Below are 24,005 nucleotides of genomic sequence, written 5' to 3'. Positions count from 1 at the left end.
TGTCCGAAGATTTGCCATTTGAAAGAATTGAGTTCTGCTTTGGTTCGTGCACTGCAATGAGGCCGAGCATTGTCGTGGATCAGCACCACTTTCGACGACAGCATTCCGCGTCGTTTGTTCTGAATAGCGCGGCGAAGCCGATGCAAGGTCTCGATGTAGGCCTCTGAGTTGATTGTTTCGCCTCTCTGCATGAACTCCACATGGATTAGGCCTTTTCGGTCCCAAACAACTGTTGCCATCAATTTCCTGGTGTTCAAATTTGGTTTTTCTTTCCTGTTTTTTGTTGGTGGTGAATTCGAGTGATGCCATTCCATTGACTGGAGCTTTGTTTCCGGGGTTCGATAGGAAACCCAAGTTTCGTCACCCGCATCACCTTCGCATCACCTTCTTCGTCATACTGAGTCAAAAAACTCAAGAGCTGCTCCCATCCGTTTAGTCTTGTGGACATCAGTAAGAATCTTAGGCACCCAACGAGCACACATTTTCTGATAACCAAGACGTTCAGTCACTATTTCGTGCAAAAGCGACCTTGAAATTTGTGGAAAAAATTCCACTAGACCACTCAAAGTGAAACGACGGTTTTGTTGAATTTTTCCATCAACTTTCGCTGCCAACTCGTCAGTAACGAGTGACGACCTTCCACTTCGTTCCTCATCGTGCACATTAGTTCGACCTTCCTTAAATTGAATGCACCATTTTCTCACTGATGACTCGTTCATCGCATTGTCACCGTAAACTGCCTTAATTTGCCTATAAATTTCAATAGGTCGAACATTCTGTGCATTCAGAAACCGTATCACACTACGCAGTTCACACTTGGCGGGATTTTTCAATTAACGCCGCCATTTTAAACTTTCACAGGAGACGCAAACGTGACCTCACGGTACCGCTACTCAGCTCACACTGAGGCAGAAGGTGTGTGGCTAACGAACAAGCTATCTACCGCGGTGGTGGGGGAACTGCGCCGCCCGTGATGCGCAATCGTTCTTTACTTTCTGGAAGACCCTCGTACTAGGATCAGAAGTATTTGCTGGACATATCAATATCAATTAAATCTAGCAAATGTCAAGAAGATTTAGCAATCCAGGATCCAGGACCTTTGTCTCACTCCAAATGGCTGAGAACCGCTAATCGCACAGTAATACTCTACATTAGTTAAGAAAATCCATCTGTTGAGTTCCAGGAAATAGTAATGTTAATTTTGAAGTCATACATGCCAATGTGGTTTAACATTAAAAATACCAAACATTTCACTGACGGTCCTAAGATTGTGTACAAATCGATTACATCCTCAAGGTACCTTGAAGATAAGCTAAAAGCTATAGTAGACCTGTTATCAAAAGGAATGGTTTTTTTGCCCATCCTGAAAAATCTCATGATAACAATGGTGCAAGACCCTAGAAAACATGTTAGGGAACTTGGCCTCTGCCATATTATAAAGGCAAGAGAAAAGGACGAAAAGAGAAAAAATTTCGTACATACATCGCGTCAAAGCAACACTTTTCAACAACAGACTACACAGAGTTAATTTACTGGAGAAACTGCGAATTATCCCCTCCACCTCTTTTAAAAGATGTTACTGATGATGAAGTAAAAACCTGCAACAAAACAGAAGAAGTTCCGAAGTGGGATGTCTTACCAAACAAGCTGCCAGTCCACACCCAAGCAGTGTAGAGATGCGTGAAGTGAGTGACCGAAGCTTCTGCAAAGGTATGCGGAGCTGAAGCTTGAGATGGCTTTATAAGAACTACTCAAGTCAAGAACAATGATGCCAGCCTTTGGTAATAAATCACATTTAAAACTACCAGACATGTAATGAGTTCATATGTCTGAAATCTACTTTGTATTCAACGAATAAAACATCAGTCTAATGTTGAAGCTAGTTTTTGTTTTACCTTAGCTGACTTTTTCAGGTTTTCAACAAATTTTTGCAATATTTGCAGTTCGTGCGTGAGTGGAAGATGTTAACATACAATATCATTACTTCAATATCAATTCCTTAGTGTCTCGTAGATGATATTTTCAACTATTACATATTAAAGATCGTATATTTAAAAATTGCCGATAAAATATGATTTTTTCAACTTTTCTACAAAGGTTAAAGCACATGCATAACCGGAAGATAACACCAGATATCTTGCATATATAAGTGTAAAAGGTTTAAAGTATAGTTTTGAATATGTTGGATATGAATGCAAATATTCACACAGTTTGGCTGACTCACCACACACCTGGTGGCTGTTTAAAATTGTGAACACCTTTGTGGTACATAGGGTACTTGGACTCATGTGATATAATGCTGGCTTGTGAACATGATAAATGCCATAATCTTTAATTGATTCAGACTAAACTTAGTGCAGAGACAGTATTTGCACATATATTGAATGAGTTCATACCCAGTCCTAACCAATATGAACTTTCATGATGGCATTGGAGGAAATATTTTTATCTAGACTATTTTTCAGCATAGGTCCAAAGGTAACCATTTTTTAGAAATTTTAATAATTTTAGAGCAACTCTTACTGAAGTATATTTTTATATGCCTTATAAATCAAGACAGCCAAACGGTTAAAATGTAACAGATCGTCTTTTCTCTCATTTCAATTTTATTTGTCAGAATTTACAAAATATTCTGGGTATTAGCTGAAGGAAAATTATATATAAGCTTGTGACTTTGTGTTTCAGTTTACACAGAAGAGTCAAGGAGACCATGTTGAAGGCCTTCTGGGATATTTTGAGTCAACAACTCCAAGAGGATCCTCCTAACTATACTCAGGGTTTGGTTCTGCTCTCAGAAATTAAAGAGGTCTCAATCTTCATTTAAATTTTCAAACAAAATTAGCTGTTCACATAATAAGGACAGAATCATTCTTTTAAAATAAAATAAAATTTGTGTTCTTATTTTTGAGAAACGTGATAAATACAACAAATAAACAAACATATTTAAAAATTTTCTTTAGAGTCTACAAAAAAGAGAATTGTTAGATTTAAGCAATATTCTTTTATATATCTGAAATAAACATGCATGCATGAGTTTATGTATGCAAGTTTGTATACATAGACAGTATGATAAATGACTTATAACAATAGTGAGAAAACAGTCCTCTGGGCAGTTAAAGCGTACCAAACTGTTGAAGAATCATGAATCAAGATGTTTATTGCAACATTCACAACAATTCGACTTTCCAGTGAGGGAGTTGAAACTTCAACTGTTGGCCAGGACGTTGTTCGTCAGTCACTGAGTCTCGGCCATTTTTCAACTGTTCTACTCAGTTGTAAAAATTTGTATGATCAAACAATTTTCACCGTACACTTTAGTCATTCTAGAGTATAATAAGGCGAGAAAAACATAATATTAGGGCTGAATTGTCTAGTTCTATAACAGAAAACAAGCTACAAGGATTATATTTAGATAGCCTCAAAGACGACGCAATTGTGGTCGGAATGGCACATTCAAAACAATTTCATAGAGTTATAAAGGAGGAACATTACTCGCTTATTCAAGAACCAGGTAATACATTTCTTGAACATATGGCTCCTAATTCAGGAAGTTCGAAGAATATTACGACCTCTATAATTATCTTATTGTCCAGCAATGATATTTCTTTGCAAGAATTAGTTGTAATTGACTGTGATGGCTCTGCTGTTAAAACTGGATTGAGAAACAGTATAATTCGCCATATTGAATTGCACTTAGGTAAACCTTTGCAATGGGCAGATTGTCTCCTTGATTTTAACGAACTGCCGTTCCGCCATTTATTTCAATACTTGGATGGCAAGTAAACTGGCCAGAAAAAACTGGCAGTAAAGAACTGGCAAGTAAAAACGAATAACAGAATGTGGTTCAACTAAAGTGGAATTTCAAGTGCATTTCTCATAGTTAAATGTATGTTTGAGGTTATAAAAAACAACAAAATTAATCAGCTGATCAGGGCTTATCAATTTGTCAATTTAAAGCTATAAAAGTACCAAAATTACCCTACCAACAGATTTCTCCCCAGACCTGTTTGTCTCTGTAATTATTGAATGACCCTCGTATTTTTTCACAAAGCCCTTTTGTTCAAGAAAAACTACTTCTCCATATATGTATTCTATATTGTGCTAATGAATAAAAACAAACGTAATAAAATGCAGTTTTAATTTTAATATCAACAAACTTCCTCATGTGTACACTTAATGGGAAGGAAAAATTGGTTTTTTTATTTACCATTTCTATGTGTGGTCTCCAAGACAAGTTTTTTATCAATTTTTGCACTGAGTTATTGAATTTTATCTGAAAATTAGACAATACTCTATTTTGTAATATCTCGAATTTTACAATTTGTGTTTTATCAAGATATAATAATGTTACATGTAAGCTTATTACTAGATGTCACCACCATGCAGATCTAAAACTTGTACAGTGGCAGTATACTAACAGGTGACAGAAAAAACAGGTACAAGTGACAGGTGTGTATTGTAGTGTGAGTTAATTTGGCAAATTCATTCTTATTTTTATAATATGTTTTTGTTGAAAGTGCATTGGATTTAAATCTATATTGTTAGTATAAACAATTTATTGCTTGACATTAAAAGCAATACAATTCCAAAATATTAATTTCATAATTTAATTTTTTTAATTACAATTTAAAATTGTCAACTGTTTTTATTAGAATAAGAAACCTTTGGTTTTAAAATAAATTATACAAATTTGTTCCTTTCTGTTGTTCACTTTTAAAATTAACACCTTTACTGAAATATGGCTTTCAATTACGTTTAAAGAAACATCCAGTCTGACCGACCTTGACTTTAGTGAGACCAACAGAAACACCCTTACTGTTTACTTAAATACAAAACATTATAATATGAGTAGTAGTGATCATGTGTGAAAATAATTATACAAAAATTAAATAAAAAGTTTAATATACATAAAATAGTATTTAAAAAATTTAAACTTGAACTGTACATTGAATTGTAAAATGAAAGAACAAAAATACAAATAAAAAGTCATTAATATACACAAAATAAAAAATTAACACTAGAATCGTACCTTGAATACTGCAATGTATATTAAAAATTAAACTACACAACACTAACAGAATACCTGGTAACTGAGACCCACAACTCGCACTCAGTAACCGAAACACGTGGTCAAGTAGAAGTGTAGACTTTCAGTAATGGATCAATAGCCCTAGGCAATTCAAGTGTGACCAAGTCAAAACAGATTCTGTTGGAACGGTAGGTGTAGGAGGGCAGATATTGTGGTGGGCAGCGTCACAAGTGCTGCAGGGCTGTCAATACAATTAAGTTAAATTTCCTAGGGAGTCTCACAGACAGGTGCTGTTTGGTAAGCTGTTCAATAAAACTGAAAATTTCATTAAAGTTCAATTCTTGACAATGAGTTGACAAGTTTTTTTGTAAGGCTACCTGAGTGTTTTAATTCATTAACTTGACAATATGCTTAGTATTTAATAAAAGAGATGTTTAATTTTACCATAACAATAAAAATGAAAGAATAAACTGATAGTAGCTTTATTTATATAATAAAGACTCCCAATAAGGTTTTCCAGTTCCAACAACAAACAAGCTACTAACAATTCAAATCTTGAGTGAATTTTTAAACTATAAAACCTAAGAATTAAGATTGTATCATAATAATATAATTGAACTTACATTATTAATGTTTTGTTTATATAGTAATAGTAAACAAATGTAAAAATACAAGTTTTATTACCCTTATAAATATAAACAACTAGCTGTTTCCCGCGGCTTCGCACGCTTTTCGCAAGTTTTGCCCGCGTATGAGCATTTCTGGTTGAAGTAAATTATATTTCCAACCCCGATGTAGATTTTACCTTGATGTCACGATCAAGAAAATATGTCAAAAATGTATTGTACATGCATAATGTATTTTATTACAAAGTGGTCTACCACTCAACCTTTAAGTTCAACCAAAAATTTAGTTTAGACAATTATACATCATAACTTAGCGCCTTCAAATAGTGTTTCACTGTTTAATATACGTATCTATCTCGTTGTAAATGTCAAAAAATGTTTGTTTACATAGAAACGTCAAAAATATTTATGTTTACTTAGTTACTGTCAAAAATAACAACAATTTTTTTGTCGCATTATATATGTTTACAAAGAACAGCTGATTAAAAATTTGAAAAAGACTCTTTCACTTAATAACATATGTTTGCTGCAATGCATTTCTTACGGGTATTTCTGTAACCAGTGGGGCGGAATCCTGAATCAGGAAAGGGATAAAAAGTATCCTATAACCTTCTACAGATCAAGACGAACAAATTAAAAAAAAAAATTAGGCGAATCCGTCCAGCCGTTTGTGAGTGATGCTGTTACACACGAACAGTTTCATTTTTATATATATAGATTGAAATAAATAATAACATAATGTTTTATACCTTGAAAAATATTAATTACCTTTGTCAAATTAGCCTGTTAAATAACATAGACTTCATCTGCTTCATGGCACAAGGAACTTTTGCCATTTTGGCATCACAGCAAGTAAAATATTTTTTGCTTGGTTTTCCTTATCTCTTCTTTATTAGCATCACACATTTTTTATTATAAAGTAGTCTACCTCCAAGTTTGTGCCAAGCAGTATAAACAATAAAAACAGAGGTCTAATAAATTTACATAACTAAGAACAAACTGGAAAACTCAGTAGGAGAAAAATGTGTACATTGAATACACAGACATTCAAGTGTGCCAAGGTAAGCTTGACTGTTTAGTCATCGAAGGATGTATTCTGGTAGGAGTGTCTTAAGGGGTGAGATGACACTAGTCCTCATGCCTCCAGGGTACTTTCAGGGCACAAGAGCGGGAATATTCAGAGAAGCACCACATAAAGAGAAAGTTCTTGTACATTACTGACTATAAAGGGGATAAGCTGACAACCATAACAGGAAACTAGATAAATTAAAAGAGCCCTTTCAATAAAAAAAAAAAAACCATAAAACAGCTAAGAAAGCGGTGAATTTAGAAGGCTTCCATTGGAGCTGTTTACATTGAAATGGATTATTTGAGGAGCGGAGAAGTGATATATTTTTGTTTTAGAGCCTTGCAAATAGAGAGTAGATTTGTCTATTTTGTGAAGGTTGGAATCTGCTCCAACATGATTGGTCTCACATCTAATTCATAGGTCCCAATGGTGTGACACAAAGCTGGCAAGATCAGGTGAAAAAGATTTAGTGGTTAAATCTGTGATCACTTCCACATTTACATGATAAAGCATATAAACACACAAAAGAACATTATTAGATATAACACATTGTATGCAAGTCATTTTAAGAACTATTGTAATTTGATCTATTTTCCAGACATTGCTTACCTTACTATTGCCTCACAACACCAAGCTAAAAGAGGAGATTGAAGAAGTTTTAGACATAGAGCTTATAAGACAGCAAGTGGAGAATGGAAGTTTAGACTTTCCTGTGAGTATTTTATTAATATTTTATCTTACTATAGAAATATTGCATTCTAGTGGATTATACTTATCATTGCTACCAAATTGAGATGTCACTTGATTAATAGCACTATGTTGCCTTAATGTTTGCATGATCCCAAATTTGTGTTTGTAGAAAATGTTTCTTAATTTAAACAATTGATATACTGATAAAGAGATGTAAGTTAATTAAAAGGTTAGATTATTAAACCGAACAATACAATATCCTTCTGATACACGAGTTGATGGTCTGGAGTACTCCCTTGTTTCAGCTCTGTACATCATCATGTTTTGGATTATTAAACTGAACAATATAAAATCCTTCTGAAACGCTTGTTGATGGTCTAGAGCACTCCCTTGTTTCAACTCTGTACATCATCATGTTTTGGATTATTAAACCGAACAATACAAAATCCTTCTGAAACACATGTTGATGGTCTAGAGTACTCCCTTGTTTCGGCTCTGTACATCATCATGTTTTGGATTATTAAACCAAACAATACAATATCCTTCTGATACACGAGTTGATGGTCTGGAGTACTCCCGTGTTTCAGCTCTGTACATCATCATGTTTTGGATTATTAAACCGAACAATACAAAATCCTTCTGAAACACATGTTGATGGTCTAGAGTACTCCCTTGTTTTGGCTCTGTACATCATCATGTTTTGGATTATTAAACCGAACAATACTAAATCCTTCAGAAAACACATGTTGATGGTCTAGAGTACTCCCTTGTTTCGGCTCTGTACATCATCATGTTTTGGATTATTAAACCGAACAATACAAAATCCTTCTGAAACACATGTTGATGGTCTAGAGTACTCCCGTGTTTCAGCTCTGTACATCATCATGTTTTGGATTATTAAACCGAACAATACAAAATCCTTCTGAAACACATGTTGATGGTCTAGAGTACTCCCTTGTTTCGGCTCTGTACATCATCATGTTTTGGATTATTAAACCGAACAATACAAAATGCTTCTGAAACGCTTCTTGATGGTCTAGAGTACTCCCTTGTTTCAGCTCTGTACATCATCATGTTTTGGATTATTAAACCGAACAATACAAAATCCTTCTGAAACACATGTTGATGGTCTAGAGTACTCCCGTGTTTCGGCTCTGTACATCATCATGTTTTGGATTATTAAAACCGAACAATACAAAATCCTTCTGAAACACATGTTGATGGTCTAGAGTACTCCCTTGTTTCGGCTCTGTACATCATCATGTTTTGGATTATTAAACCGAACAATACAAAATGCTTCTGAAACGCTTGTTGATGGTCTAGAGTACTCCCTTGTTTCAGCTCTGTACATCATCATGTTTTGGATTATTAAACCGAACAATACAAAATCCTTCTGAAACACATGTTGATGCTCTGGAGTACTCCCTTGTTTCGGCTCTGTACATCATCATGTTTTGGATTATTAAACCAAACAATATAAAATTCTTCTGATACACATGTTTATGGTCTAGAGTACTCCCTTGTTTCGGCTCTGTACATCATCATGTTATTACTCGTATTTGGCTATTTCACCATTCCTTTTTTGAGCTATAGTAACAAGTCAAGAGAAACCATACAGAAAAGTCATTTGAATTGTTCTGAGATCTGATTAATGTCTATGACTTATTGTAGGTCAGAAGTAATACTTATGAACAAGAATATGAGTGAGTCCAATATTAAACAGACTTGTTTCTTACAACTTGTATTAGTAGAGTAAATACCACTTTGAACACGTATTTTTCTACACATTTTCTTCCTATATATTAATATAATAGATTATATATTTTAATGCATTTTCCCACAAACTCAAATTTCTTTTCCTGCAATCATAAAAAAATGAATATGGTTGCATTTGTAACCAGTGCATACAAATCCTTTCCATGTCATCGTTAAAGTGATAACTCAAATCTTCTTTGAGTGGCCGAAACATGTGGAAGACAATTGGTGAGAGATAGGTACTGTAGGGGGCATCTTTAATCTACCCAGTGCAATTTAGTGCAATTTTTCTCGAGCCAATGCAGCTGTGTTACATCATTTTTTTTTAATGGTGAGTAAAATAAATTAAATTCAGGCAATCAATGATGAAAAATAGTGGATTAGGGCTCAAAAATATAACAAATTTTAAAAATATGTCTCTATAAACATTATATAAAATATAATACAATTTAAATCTGGTGGGCTTCATAAGTTAGAACCACAATTGACCAGGGCACATAATTATGTTTGGCTAAATATCATGTCATTCATATCAGATTAATTGTTTTCAGTACTACGCCAACTATGTCACTTCTGTGATGGCCAAGCTTTGTACTCCAGCACGAGATGACTGTATCCGTAAACTTAAGCAAGAAACAGACACCGTATCAGTGTTCAAAGGAATTTTAGAGGTAAAAATTATATATATATATATATACTGTTAAACACAAAAAATCACTATTTTTAACGGTGTGTTTCCACTGAATTGTTCTGAGTTTTGTTACATTTATAAATGAATAAACAAATGAACTTTTTAGAACGTAAAGTTTTTAACATAATCTACATTATCTCATTGTACTAAATTATTGTACATATTTATGAGTCTTCTAATATAAGTGACATTGCGTTTTACTTAGAAGTTTTTACAATAACACAATATGCTTAGCATGATGAATTGATATATGTGCACAAGTTTTTGTGCTTCTTGAAATGTAACTCTAATAGAACATCCGTAAATATTTTAACCTGAACGTGTTGTGGGAGTGCACTACACAAATTATGTTGGAATCCAAATGTGATTGTTCAAATTAGCAACCTATTGATAGATGACATCTCAAATCATCTTAAATCTGATGGATGGTAATTAGAAGAAGTGTCCAAGCAAAATATTGATATAATATCAAAACCTGTACTCAAAATATTGAGTTAAACCTAAATTATCACACATATGTTTATACAACATAAAAGTTACATTATTATTGCCTCTCACCATACTAACTATCTATCAGGACTTTCAGATTTAGATTCAAATTACTGTAAGATTATAAAAATAACTGAAACTAACTAATGAAAATATTTACTTCCATACTAATTGTTTCAAAACAATAATTCTTATAACTGCATGTATACATCATAAAACAAAATAAAAGTAAGGTATATACGAGGTGTGTCCAAAAAGTATCCGACCTTGACGTCTGGCATGACCTGACGTTACTCGGCGGCAACGGTAATCTGGTCCCCTTCAAAGTACTCCCCTCCACAAGCCACTACCTTATTCCAACGCTCCTCCCACTTCCGGAAACACTCCTTAAATTCATTTTGCGGAATGGCTAACAGGTCCTTCGTCACATTTTGTTTTATTTGTTCAACATCGTCAAATCTTTTTCCTTTCAAAGGAATTTTTAATTTTGGAAATAGCCAGAAGTCACAAGGAGTTATGTCAGGACTGTAGGGAGGCTGTCGTAGTTGGTTGATGTTGTGTTTGACCAAAAAACGCTGAATAAGATTTGATGAATAAGCTGGCGCGTTGTCGTGGTGCAGGATCCAGTCACGGCTTATCCACAGTTCAGGTCGTTTCCTTCGCACTGCATCTCATAGCCGCCTTAGGACCTCAAGATAGTACTCCTTATTCACTGTCTGGCCTCTTGGAACATATTCGTGATGATCAACGCTGTCCTGGTCAAAAAATACTGTCAACATTGTCTTGACATTGCTTCGACTTTGTCTTGCTTTTTTTGGCCGTTGCTCTTCACGAGTTTTCCACTGTGAAGATTGAGCCTTTGTTTCAGGGTCGTAGCCATAAACCCATGACTTATCACCAGTAATAACTTTTTTAAATAGCCCTGGGTCACTTTTTATCAAATCCAGATTGTCCTGTGCGATTTCAAGTCGACTGGTCTTCTGTCAGCAGCCAAGGAACAAATTTTGCCGAAACATGGTTCATTTTTAAATCTTCGTGTAAAATGTTACAATCTGACGATTTTGGTATTCCTAAATCTTCTGCCAGCTCTCGGACAGTCAATCAACGGTTTTCATTAATTGCTGCACGAACACGTTTATCATTTTCAGCATTTCTGGCCGTTGAAGGAATGCCAGATTAATCACCACTCTCCACTGATATGCGGCTATTTTTAAACCGCCTAAATCACTGTTTTATTTGTGTATCGCCCATAGATACGTCACTATAAACTTTCCGTATCATAGTAATCGTCTCTGATGCTGAATGGCCAAGTTTTTGGCAAAATTTAATGCAAATGCGCTGCTCAACACGTTCAGTCATATTGAAATGCGATGCACACACACGGCAGTACTGTACGGAACAGAACGCTGTGACTCACTGAGTGACCGGATCGTATTCAATGCCTAATATGGGAAGGAGTAGGCTCGCCCCTCCCCTCCAATAACCGGTTCGAGCCGGTCGGTTACGCCGCGGCCGCCTACTGGTCGGCGGTCGGATACTTTTTGGACAGACCTCGTATAATTCATTTTCTGTTACAAGATTTTTGATACCATATATACTCTTTTAATGTCATTACAATTTTTAAAGGTAATAGGTAGAGTATTATCAAATTTAACTTCACCATATGAAGGAGTCTTTTATAGTGTATAGAGTTCATTTGTGTTTATCGAAAGCAAGAACATATCGATTCTGTATCTTGTAGTTATGAGTATTTTCCAAGTTAAGGTATATCATTCATATTATATATTCATTCTCTACACAAATGACTTCCCTGGTTTTATTAAAAATTGCAAAACTCAATCTCTTATGTATGTGGACGACACTACCCTTCTCTTTAATGATGAATCACCCCAAGGACTACATAATAGCACCAGCCTAGCAACAAAACTGTTCAATACTGCTTGCAAAATGACCTAGTTATAAATAAATTAAAAACAATTAATTTAAATTTGAGTAGGAAATAAGAAAAAGTTTCGGCATTACAAAACACATTAGAAGAAAAATCATCAAAACTGGGTGTTACAATAGACACTGATCTTAGCTGGACTGACCACATAAACAATGTAGCCAATAAAATAAGTATTGGGATTTACGTTATAAGAAGAATTAAATGGATTGGTAATCTAAATGCAGCTAAGACAGTCTATTACTCACTTGTGGAGTCCTGTCTTAGATATGACCTGGTAGTTTGGGGAGGAACGACTAAAGGTAACATACAGCGAATTCTTGTCCTTCAAAAGGGAGCCATAAGGGTGATGGCAGTTCTTGGTCCAATGGACAGCTGCAGAGAGTACTCTAAAGATCCTAACAGTTGTTGCACTCTATATACTAGTTGCTGTTCTGAATGTTGATGAGATGGAGCTACCGAAATGAAGTAGTGTACATACACACAACACCAGACATGTATCACAATACATCCTACCCCTTTATCGCACAGCATTGTTTGAAAGGAACAATTCTACATTGTACGTAAACTCTACAATGCTCTTCTACAATCACTTCGATGTTTCAATAGCAACAAACTGAAAAAGAACCTGAGTTGTATCCTGGCATGTATCATTTGTTTTAGCCCTAGGAAATCATTTTAATACCTTGATACAATATTTTATAAACCTTGGTTTTATTTAACCATTTTATATGGTTTATAATATTAAAATTAAAACAAAAGCTCATCAGTGTTATAGAAGAACTAGACAATAATACTTTTTTCATTATTGATTATTTTTTAATTATATAAACAATTCTATATTACATATATACAGTGTCATCGAAAAATAATGCCTAGATTTAATAAATTTATAACATCAAAACCTTTCATGTTAAATGAGTAATTCTTTCACTGGACGATAACTGGTGAACGCAAGTTTTGTTTTTAGTTCGTCTGATTGTGTTTCCCTGTCTTTGTGATGCGCAGACAAGCTGCGCAATCGTCAAGGTCAGCCGGCCACAGACGCGCCGCCGCTCAGTACGATGTTGACCGTGCAACAAAAAGCACAATGCGTGATTTGGTACGCGGAGTCAAAGTCAATTGTCAGTGTACAGCGGCTCTTTCGGAGAACATATCCGGGTCAAACAGCACCTGATAACAAAGCTATTGTTCGATGGTTTAACCAGTTTAGGGAAACAGGGACCGTCGGCAAAAAATCTAGACCAGGCCGACCAAGAACATCAGAAGAGAATGTTGAGCGTATCCGGCAATCTTGTGTTAGGAGCCCAAAAAAATCCATTGCTCGACGAAGTCTTCAACTAAACATTCCAAAAACAACGATACAAAATGTACTGCACAAACGGCTAAGACTTCATGCGTATAAAATTCAGATAAAACAGCAAATAAAACCTACAGACCGCCCTAAACAAACTGAATTTGAAAGTTTTATGTTAAATGAAATTGATGATAATCCAAATTTTTTACAGAGAGTGTTGTTTAGTGATGAAGCTACGTTTCACATAAATGGATGTGTAAATCGTCACAATTGCCGTGTATGGGGATCGCAACAGCCAAACGAAATCCACGAGTATGTGCGTGATTCTCCCAAACTCAATGTGTGGTGCGCGCGTTATTTCATGACAAAGTTATTGGACCTTTCTTTTTTGTAGAAAAAACCATTACAGGCCTAGTTTACCTGGACATGCTTGAACTGTTTGTGTTCCCCAATTAGACGATATCGAAACAACATACTGGACAGCGAATCATTTTTATGCAAGATGGGGCTCCACCTCACTACCATCACGAGGTACGCGCTGCACTAAACGCACGCTTCCCAAACGGTTGGATTGGTAGAGCAGCCCCCATTTCATGGCCTCCTAGAAGTCCTGATCTTACCCCTTTGGATTTCTTTTTCTGGGGGTACATAAAAAATATAGTTTACGCAGAAAAGATTCGGGATTTGGACCATCTTCGGGAGCGTATTTCTTCCGCAATCTTAACTGTTACGCCAGATATGATTGGACGCACGTGGCAGGAAGTTGACTACAGACTTGATATCTGCAGGGCAACGAACGGTGCTCACATTGAAACATACTAAGGTATGAAAAAAATGTATTTCTTTCCGCACATTTTAAGACTACAACCTTTAAATTACCTTTAATAGTTTTTTTATGACAGTTATTTAAAATCTAGGCATTATTTTTCGATGACCCTGTATATATATATATATATATATATATATACATATTATAACGTGTATATATATATATATATATATATAGTAATTGAACAGTAATATATATATATATATATATATATATATATATATATTACTACTGTTCAATTACTGTTCTTAACGAATATGTAAATAAGGATTTGTGACATCAGTTTGACTGATATATGTAATGAACAGGTAAATACGCAAAACCATAATTAGTGTAGACATATTATAATGTTGGCAAAGAGGAGATTTTAGCCTACAAGCCGCTGTTGTCTGTCACAGGTGGAAATATTGTTTTTTGTATACAGCATGGTGGTATCCTAATGCTGACCTACATTCTATTAACCCGTCTCCCAAACAGGCAGACAGGGCAGGTAGAGTGGTTTCTACGCAGACCATACAGCTTTCATTTACTCTCAGAGTTTCCTTGAGTAATCATTTAATTTCACTAATAAGATATTCTGTTGACAGACATTAGAGCTGATGAGGATAGACATGGCCAACTTTACTATAGAAATGTACCGGCCACTACTAGTGGCTTCCAGTGTTGACTACGAGAAGTCTAAGTTTAAGGAGTATATCAAGGTAAACCCAGGTCAGTGATTGTTTTGTTGTCTTTAAAAGAATTGTAACACTTTAATTTTACTGTACTATTAATGTTTAAATAACTTTTGTCACTTTTAATTTAGGATATTTCGTTAACATATTCACTGCCTATATGTCCCAGGACATAATTTGTGTACATCTGGAACCGTCCAATCAAGATATACATAAAATGTACAAAATTGGATTGATGCCCATTGTAATATTTTTATATTTTCAAGCAAGACTTAGATATTACCATTAGTGTTGTTATTTTTTCATTTAGTAACCCTGCAGGCTTTGTGTAATCAATGACTTTGGACGTTTTACTAATTTATTAGCTGTTTTTGTTACCACTTGCTATTGTATTATGTTTTGGGCAACTTGGGTGTCACGGCTATAACTTGCTAATTTTTATTTTTTTTCCGAAAATATTGCAGCATTTTGATTGAATTTCATCTTGCTTTCCAGTCAATCCTAATAATATTAATAAACGATTGTACTGGAATATTTTACATGGACACTCTCAGGGTGTCTTGGAGGAATATAGGCCTATTCTTATTTCGGGAATTCCTCCGGGCTATGCCCCACCGGTTTAACGCAGTTAAAAATCTCATGTTGGTCTCTAAAGCTGCAAAATATTAATTTTGAGATCCTGTTAAGTGTAATCAACTGCTTTGTGTAAACATTGTATTATGACAGCACAATCATATGTTTAATCAGTTTAACTGCTATTTTAAATTTGTTTACATTTATAGAGTTAAAGCATAAAAAAAGTAACAACACTTCTTGTTTCAACATCTTGGCAACAAGGCTATTAATTTATTCTGTGTTTTACCTCAATTATCTTAATGTGAATATGTACATGTAAGGTATTGAATTTGGTTTCCTTAGACATTGTGGGACGGAATATTTACAGTACCTTAAGCAACAAAAATGAAGGGACTGGGCATTAGCATGATTCAACAAATCATTTGCTCCCTGACTACGATTTTAGGAAACAAGCGAGCGCAGTGAGTCCGTGATTATAGCAAGTGGAACCACAAAGTAATACAAGACACTAAATATTTTCATATCAATATCAATATTTTTATGACAGAAAATCCTCAAGGGGACATCGCATTCATTTCTCACTGATGAGGTATATGATACTGATAGGTATATAAATACTGATGTAATTCGTAGACTGGACTGAGGAAATAGTATATTAGTGAACATGGGTGGGGAAGCAAGAACACGTACTATACTGTATCATGTATCTTCTTTAAATATGGATGAAAACTGTCAGTACTATTGATGTTGATTTTAGTTTTTAATTTTCAATAAGAATATCTACATTCATAGAATTTAGAAAACTGTAATGTTTTGAATCCGATCTTATTACAAAATTATATAAAGATCTATATTTTTTTCATAGGGCAAAATAGCAAATCCCAATTTTGTGTTGGAAGTATAACTAAAAATTGCAAAACATAAAATAAAAATTACTCGCAATTTTGCTTAAGCTCTAGCCCTCTTAATCATGAACACTGAAAAATGAGCACCAGACCCATGATATATGACTAATTTCATTTTTTAAATATCATATGACCGATCCTATTGTATTACATCACAAGTGCTTTCACTACAAAGCTATGAACTTTGACTTTGGAGTTCCGTGTGTGTCTGAAATCGTGGGGTATGTGCTGGTATTTACTATAAATGTAAGGGTTTAAATGCCTTTACCTTAGTTTTGTTTATTAGTGCATTGCCATAAAAATAAATAAAATAACTTTCTCGGACAGAGTTATTTGCTCCATTGACATTGGACTGACTTGTCTGCACTTAAAAACACCTGCAACTCCAGGGAGTTCCCCACTACTTAGTATTTAATGTCTTGATATTATTAGTAAAGAAAATATTAATTTTGTATAACCATATTCCCACCATAAAAAGGATTCCATGTGCGTTTTAAATTCTGTCTTTAAGAACATTATTGTATGATAGATTGTTGTTATAGGACAATTGAATATTTCATAATTAATGAAATGTAAGTGAAATATTTTCTTTTATTCTTCAGGATTAATGAATAATAGAACACTTTAAACAAAGAAACCTACACAGAGTAGTTCTTGTTATGAGCAATGTTAGAGTTTCAAAATACTGTATATCTTGCGTTCCATGCAATCATTGCACAGTTGAGATGGTATATAATGTAGAATGTTGTTACATCAGACGGTCTGGAAGTGACGAAACAGTGGTTGTTTCGCCATGTTTCGCCCTCTACCTCTCTAGCTTCTGCCGATGACTGGAGGGAAGTGATCGCTCAAGCTTACCTGGAACTGCTCACTTGGGATGATTCCAATGCTTTCCCTGAGGTACTACATTAATATGTTTATGAAGATAAGTAATTATTGTTGCAATACGTAACTTAAGTTAATTATTATACATTTTGCACATTGTGATGTAGCCATCTGATATCGTGATGTGTCTGGTGTATATGACAGACATTGGTTATGGACCGCTCCAGACTGGTAGAACTGCGCAATGAGGTTTTGAGGGTAACAGTTGCTGCCACAGTGCTGCTCCTGGTGGTCAGTTCCGTACCTCAACTCCAGTCCAATGCTGCCTTCAAGGTCTCGCTCAAGAATCATATGCTGCTGCTATTGCAGGACTGCCACACTGACAAGTGAGTTGTCCACCAGTAATCATGTAGATGTGATGTGATGGTAGATGTGATCATGTAATCGTAGAGCTGGTTGCTACCACAGTCATTTTTTAAGGACAGTAAATTACTACTCAGTATTTTTCCCTAAAGAATTATGCTCCTAAACTACTTCAATGTGAAACCACTTCTTGTAAATAAACAATCACACACACAACAAATTTATATCTAAACAAACAGTATTTCTTTTCCCAGTAATTGAAGTATTTAGGGATTTTTTGTCTTGATAAATGCGAATTTCGGATTGAATTGTTGTAGCAAGTCTTAATTTTATTTTTTATGCTCATTACGTTATATAGAGATAGAAATATATAGTTTAGAAATTCCTGACTCTATTTTTACCAACATTATTTTAACCCATTACCTACCAATTGAAATCCAAATATTTTTACCCTCAGGCTCCAAATTAATTTTTCATTTCGCAATGAAAATCAATGTATGAGTTTCTTACGGTCCATAACAATTTTTACAAGGCCATATAACATGTTAAAATTTTATTTTACTATCTGGTAATTTAATTATGTAGTTGCCTAGTAACAATTGGATTTATACCAGATCTGCCACCAAAACTAAATTTTTTGTGGACCTTGTTTTAGCCACTCCCAAGTTTGAAGGTTAAACCTTGTCACATAATTTTCTTAAATTTCTTCATCATTAAGAAATTATTCTTTCTTTCACTATTACTTTCACCCATAATTTTAGTTACAATCACTTAGTTGATTTTTACTTTCATTAATTATGTTCTCCACAAAGTTACTCAAACTGAGAAGAGAAATGATGTTATCCCGAGGCCATTATTTCAGAGGGCAACTAATCAAAACAAACAATCAACAAGTGAAATGCTAAACAACAATCGATTTTGATAGAATTAACCAGCTTCAAAGTCAAGTATAGCTTCAAAGTCAAGTATGTTATATTTTAACAGATCATCGATATAATACTGTAGACAAATGCCAAAATAAACAGACCATCTGTGTTATAGTGTAGACAAATGCCAAAACAATCTATATCAAATATTTCTCGACTCCAAAATTATGAAATTAACGTGATGGACAGTGCCAGTCATCGGTAATTACGCTGATGCTAACTGATGACGGGCAATATACATGGTTGGTAGCAAATCGGTTAATATAAGTTTTATCCAGAGGATTACAAATCTCATGTTAATTGATCTCTATACCATCACCACACTATCTCTGATTTCTCAGAATAAATAGAGCAGAAATATCCACTTGTTACAGAGATGTGGAAGGCGTACTTGCCAACGTGAGTGCCCAAGCTGTACAGGACTGTAATGCTGCTTTGCCCGAGCCTTTGACACCAGAACATAGAACTACTGTGGAGTCACAAGTGATGCAGGTCATGGCAGACAACCACAAGATACGGCTTCTTGTCTGTAAGCATGTGGAGAGTTGATATACTGAGAGTAATTCTTTAAATGTATAATGTAGGGTTGAAGGGATGAAGGGTTCAAAGATCTAATTAAACAAAAAAACTAAGCTGTTCCCAGAGCCTTATAAATTTACAGATGAGAAGTGAACCTTGAAGTGCCTGAAAATGTGAAATGGTTGCCTGTGGTTGAAGTACACTAAAGGTGTTTGACTGCTTACAACAGCTCCTTTATTGACAACAGAAATTGAAGAAAACAAAATGTTACGAGTACTTTCAATTCTGTCTGCATTGGATTTTTAAGTGTACTTATGTGGAGGGAGGAAGGGAAGTTGCTTGATGCTTGAAGTTAGAAAAAGCAACAAATCAACCTTTGGCGAGTCTCGTTGGTATTGAACGATTTCCTGAAGTTTCTCAGACCCCAAAATTCAGCAATTGTGTGGGTTTACAACCCCATTGACGTGGAACATTGATTCATCTTTGAATGACACATTAGTTTAAATAATCTTAGGGTGTACTGTTATTTAATTACATTTTATATATATATATATATATATATATATATATATATATATATATATATATTATACATATTATATACCTGGTGTCCCACAAAGAGGTTTAAACGTTTGGTATTATATTACTTGCCCATTTATTACTTACACTGAACATTTTCAAACTCTACACAATTCATTAAATAGGTTTTGAAAATCTATACTTTGAAAACAGTATTTTTGGTTTTATAAAATTATTTTATGTCATATTCTAGAGAAATGAAGGATTTCAATCAGAAAATTAGAACATAGCCTAATAAAAAATCTACAATTACAGTCCACAATTATTCAAACTGGTACCATTTTGACTACGAGTATAAATTTGTTCCTTTAAGTAACCCCATAGAAAGAAATCGCACACAGTTAAATCTGGGGATTGGGGTGGCCAATCTAAAATATCACCTCCACGACCAATCCGTTGGCCATGAAGGTTCTCATTTAGTAATCACTTGACAGGATTTTCGAAATGAGGAAGAGCACCACCTTGTTGGAAGATTGCTTGATCCATTTCTGGAACCGTAAAATGAGACATGACTTGTTCATACCTATTCCCTGTCATTGTACTGTCTGAAATGTCGTAAGATAGCACCCTATTACAACTGACAGCTACCCAAACAGTAATTCCTTTTGATTTGAGTAGAGTCTGTTCAAGAATGTGTGGATTACCGGTGTTGTAATAGTTACAATTATACCTGTTTACAGCAACATTGTGGTAGAAAATGGACTCGTCTCAAAAAACAATTTGAGTATGCCAATATGATCTAGCTCATGAAACTCAATGATACAAGAACAAAATTCCACTCTCCTGTTCAGATCATCTTCCAGAAGATTATGGACGAGGTGTCTTTTTTAAAATTTTATTTTGTTTTTCTTAATTATTATCTGTACTGAAGACTTTGGAACACCATTTTCAAATTCAACCTTCCTTAGTGATATCGGTTTGCCTGGAGAGCGGAGCATTAATGCACATACTAGTACTTCTCTTTCCTCATTTGATCCTCTAGAGTACTTTTTACGACACTTCGAGTTTCTGACAAAAGATTTTTTTCACTCCGTTATTGTTGCATTGCTATAGGTAAACCGCTTACAAAAAGACCCTGGATGATTTCAGTTCACGCCGGGTGGTGTAAATACCCCTCCAACGCTGTGATGTCGCCCTTTCCCAGTATCCCCACCACTTCTTGGCATTCGCTCTATTAGATCAGCTGATTGATCTGGCTCAGTCGGTCTCGTTCACTGCTGCGATTCGTTCAGTTGAACTGGTCAGTACAGAGTTACTGAGCCTTCCCACTAGAGCGTGTTATACCGGTCATCGTGTTAACCGAACAAAATGAACGACTGGATGTAATGACCGAGTGAACGAAAGGATCTGCTAGTAAAAAAGAGTTTGAATAGAAGAAGAACAGCATATCGTACAGTGAATGGATAGATACGTATATAACAATAAACGTATTATTTTAGGAATTTAGTAAATGCTAATATATCTATTAAAACATATTTAAAAAATGTAATTGTAAGTTACTAGATACATTACTAAATATTTTAAATGGTAATACTTATAATCAATGGACTTGGTTGATTGATATGCCTTTGATTTATCATAAGTAAGGTTATTCCCTACAAATGGGGAGACTCCCTACTCTCCCCGTTGAGTTATATGATTACAGTTTTATTCTTAATCGGTTAGCAGTGAATGAAAGTAACGACTGAACAATTTTGAGGACCTAGTGTCACCTAATGCATAAACTCTATATTTGTGGTTAGTTTCATATGATGTTAAGCTATTTTCCATGGATACGAATTTTTAAATGAACTTATTAATAACATTGTAAGTTTTAACGGTCATAAAAAATAATATATCTGGTTTGAAAAAATATCAAATATTATTTAGTTGGTAGGAAAAAGTCAACGAACGTTCTAGGTGAACGGGTCTTTTGAAACACTCTGATCCGGATCACTCGTTCACTTGACTGACTCGTTCGAATTGAACGACACATCTCTAATGGCCACTGCCACTGCATGGCTAACCTCAAAGCAAAATGCAAGCTTCCTGGATACATCTATGGCTACATTAATCCGTTCAATTAATATTTTAGACTGTGACACGTGTATACGCCTACAAAAAAAATATATAGTTATAGAACAGGTAAAATATCTGCAGTGTAAACAAAACTGTGAGAGCGAGACACGATCCACACAGCTGATAAACAGATACAAGAAGTGCTGGTTCCACTCCCCACCCCAACTCCCCGCCGGAGGGGGGCCCCTCCTGCGCGGTACTGTTCAGAAATTTGTTTCTGCGCAGGTTTCTTTAATAGCGGTTGACCTATAGGTGGTCCAACTCCTGGGTAGGCAACCTGAAATAATTGTCTAATTGCTTCTGTAATGTTGCCAAAAGCAATAGCCCACGCACAACACTTCACTTTTTGTTCAACATTAAAAGCCATTTCTCAAACTTCAATTTGTAAAACTGTAATGGAGGAGGTTAGGTTATGTTTTATAGCACAAGCAATATGCTTCAGTCAAACAGCTGTTTTCAACAATGAGTGTTATTAAACAGCTGTTCTTTAAAACTGCAACGCAGTAATCAAATCAGGTAATTCAAGAAATGAATTTTTATAGGAAGCAAAATGGTAAAATTTTCTATATGTGACACATGTTTTCTCTTGAACTTTGTAGCTGAAGATCTTGCTGCCGAGAAAGCCCATTATATAAATTAGCCCTTTTATGCGAGACATCTATTTTGAATATAATATGAAGTAAATTTTTAAATAGTAAAGTAACTTACTTATGATGATGTTTTATTTGCCAGATTAATATAGATCTAGTTGTGGTGAAGTCCTTCTGACAAGGCCATGTTGTCGTGATTATAAGTTGTCTCAATGGCTAATACCATCGTGATTTTGTTTTAGACAAATTTGAGTTCAGTACTTTGAGTACAACTTCGAGATCAAGTTCTTGTTCAACTTCGAGTACTTCCAGTATTATGATCTATATTCTCCTCTAAAACAGTTGGCCTAATTGGTGATATTCTCTTTGAAACACTACCAGCCTCTTTAAAATGTTCAGGTTTATTACCACCATATTCACAAGTACTTCTGCGTATTAGTAACAGAATTTGTTTTCACCAACAAAATGACGCATAGTGATTTCTGTTGTGGAGTAGATGTTGCACTGATAGTCAATAGTCACCAGTTTTAATATTGCTGTGCTTAAGGTCAAACAGATGAAAGTACTAGTACCATTTATTTTCTCCAATTTCTGTTGTCAATAAAAGCGCTGTTGCAAGCAGTCAAACACCTCTTGTGTATTTCAAGTACAGGCGACCATTTAAAATTTTCAAAACCTTAATGGTTCAATTGTATACCAACCTTACTAGCAATGAATAAAGCAAAAAACCGTGTATTCAACATCACCAAAGAAAAATTTCTCTTCCATTTCAATGAGTACCATCCTTGGGAATTACTGAGGATTAGTAATTTACTCCATAACTAGGAAGTTCTTTTTCAGACACTTGGCATAATCATAATAATAATCCCTTTGAACTGATACTGAACTGTAAACAAATGAAAATAAGATGGATAAAGTGGGTTTGTTTACTGAACCTAATTTCATTCACTCTTCTTCTAAGGAAGAACTTATGATTTATGTGTGTTTTTCCAGTCCAGCGGATAAAGGAGTTTTTGCACCTGATGATAACATCAACAGTGCCCTCCCAACTGCAAGTGCCAGCAGGTCTGAGCACATTCACCAAGGAGCTGTCTGGCCTAGCCGCTCGCTATCATCGTCTCGTCTCGCACAACCGCAGTGTCTTCGGCGAGTACTACACTGACATACTCAGTACATTTCAAGTCCCAAATGGGGTTTAGTTGTTTGCATTTACATTAATAAATTTTTATACATTAATTTATACATCCATATAGGTACTAATTATACAAAAAAAACCAGCCAAAACTTTTATTTTTTATTTTAATCGGCGATTTTTTATAGGTGCTGGTTAGTTATTAATGTTTTTAAATGATTAAATTGTTTTGTAAAAGATAAAACCTAGTACAAGTAATTTACTTAAAGGGGTTAATGTTATATATTAATATTTTATTATGGTTTACATTGTGAATGCCTGTTATTATTCTAAATTTCAAAATTACACTCATGAACTTAACAGATAAAATTTATCTGTCAAGTGACTTAATAGCTTTTAGACTATCTAACTCAACTATCACCTGGGGTAAATAATAGG

General features: G+C 34.8%; 1 protein-coding gene across 4 annotated transcripts in view; it reads left to right on the top strand.

Moving 5' to 3' along the window:
* Positions 1–23,700, top strand: part of LOC124357541 (T-complex protein 11-like protein 1) — a 37,698-nt gene extending 13,998 nt beyond the window's left edge. For all 4 annotated transcript variants that reach the window (XM_046809440.1, XM_046809437.1, XM_046809438.1 and 1 more), the window contains exons 4-11: positions 2,686–2,806; positions 7,323–7,436; positions 9,721–9,840; positions 15,008–15,131; positions 17,333–17,475; positions 17,605–17,786; positions 19,064–19,218; positions 23,429–23,700. In XM_046809440.1, the coding sequence (XP_046665396.1) occupies positions 2,686–2,806; positions 7,323–7,436; positions 9,721–9,840; positions 15,008–15,131; positions 17,333–17,475; positions 17,605–17,786; positions 19,064–19,218; positions 23,429–23,634 (1,165 nt within the window). In that variant the 3' untranslated portion in view covers positions 23,635–23,700. The remainder of the gene's footprint in view (positions 1–2,685; positions 2,807–7,322; positions 7,437–9,720; positions 9,841–15,007; positions 15,132–17,332; positions 17,476–17,604; positions 17,787–19,063; positions 19,219–23,428) is intronic.
* The last annotated feature ends 305 nt before the right edge of the window (positions 23,701–24,005 follow it).

Source organism: Homalodisca vitripennis, chromosome 3, assembly GCF_021130785.1.
Source record: "Homalodisca vitripennis isolate AUS2020 chromosome 3, UT_GWSS_2.1, whole genome shotgun sequence".
Classification (NCBI taxonomy): Eukaryota; Metazoa; Arthropoda; class Insecta; order Hemiptera; family Cicadellidae; genus Homalodisca; species Homalodisca vitripennis.
The sequence above is the reverse complement of the archived record's forward strand: the minus strand, read 5'-3'. Positions and strand labels throughout refer to the sequence as shown.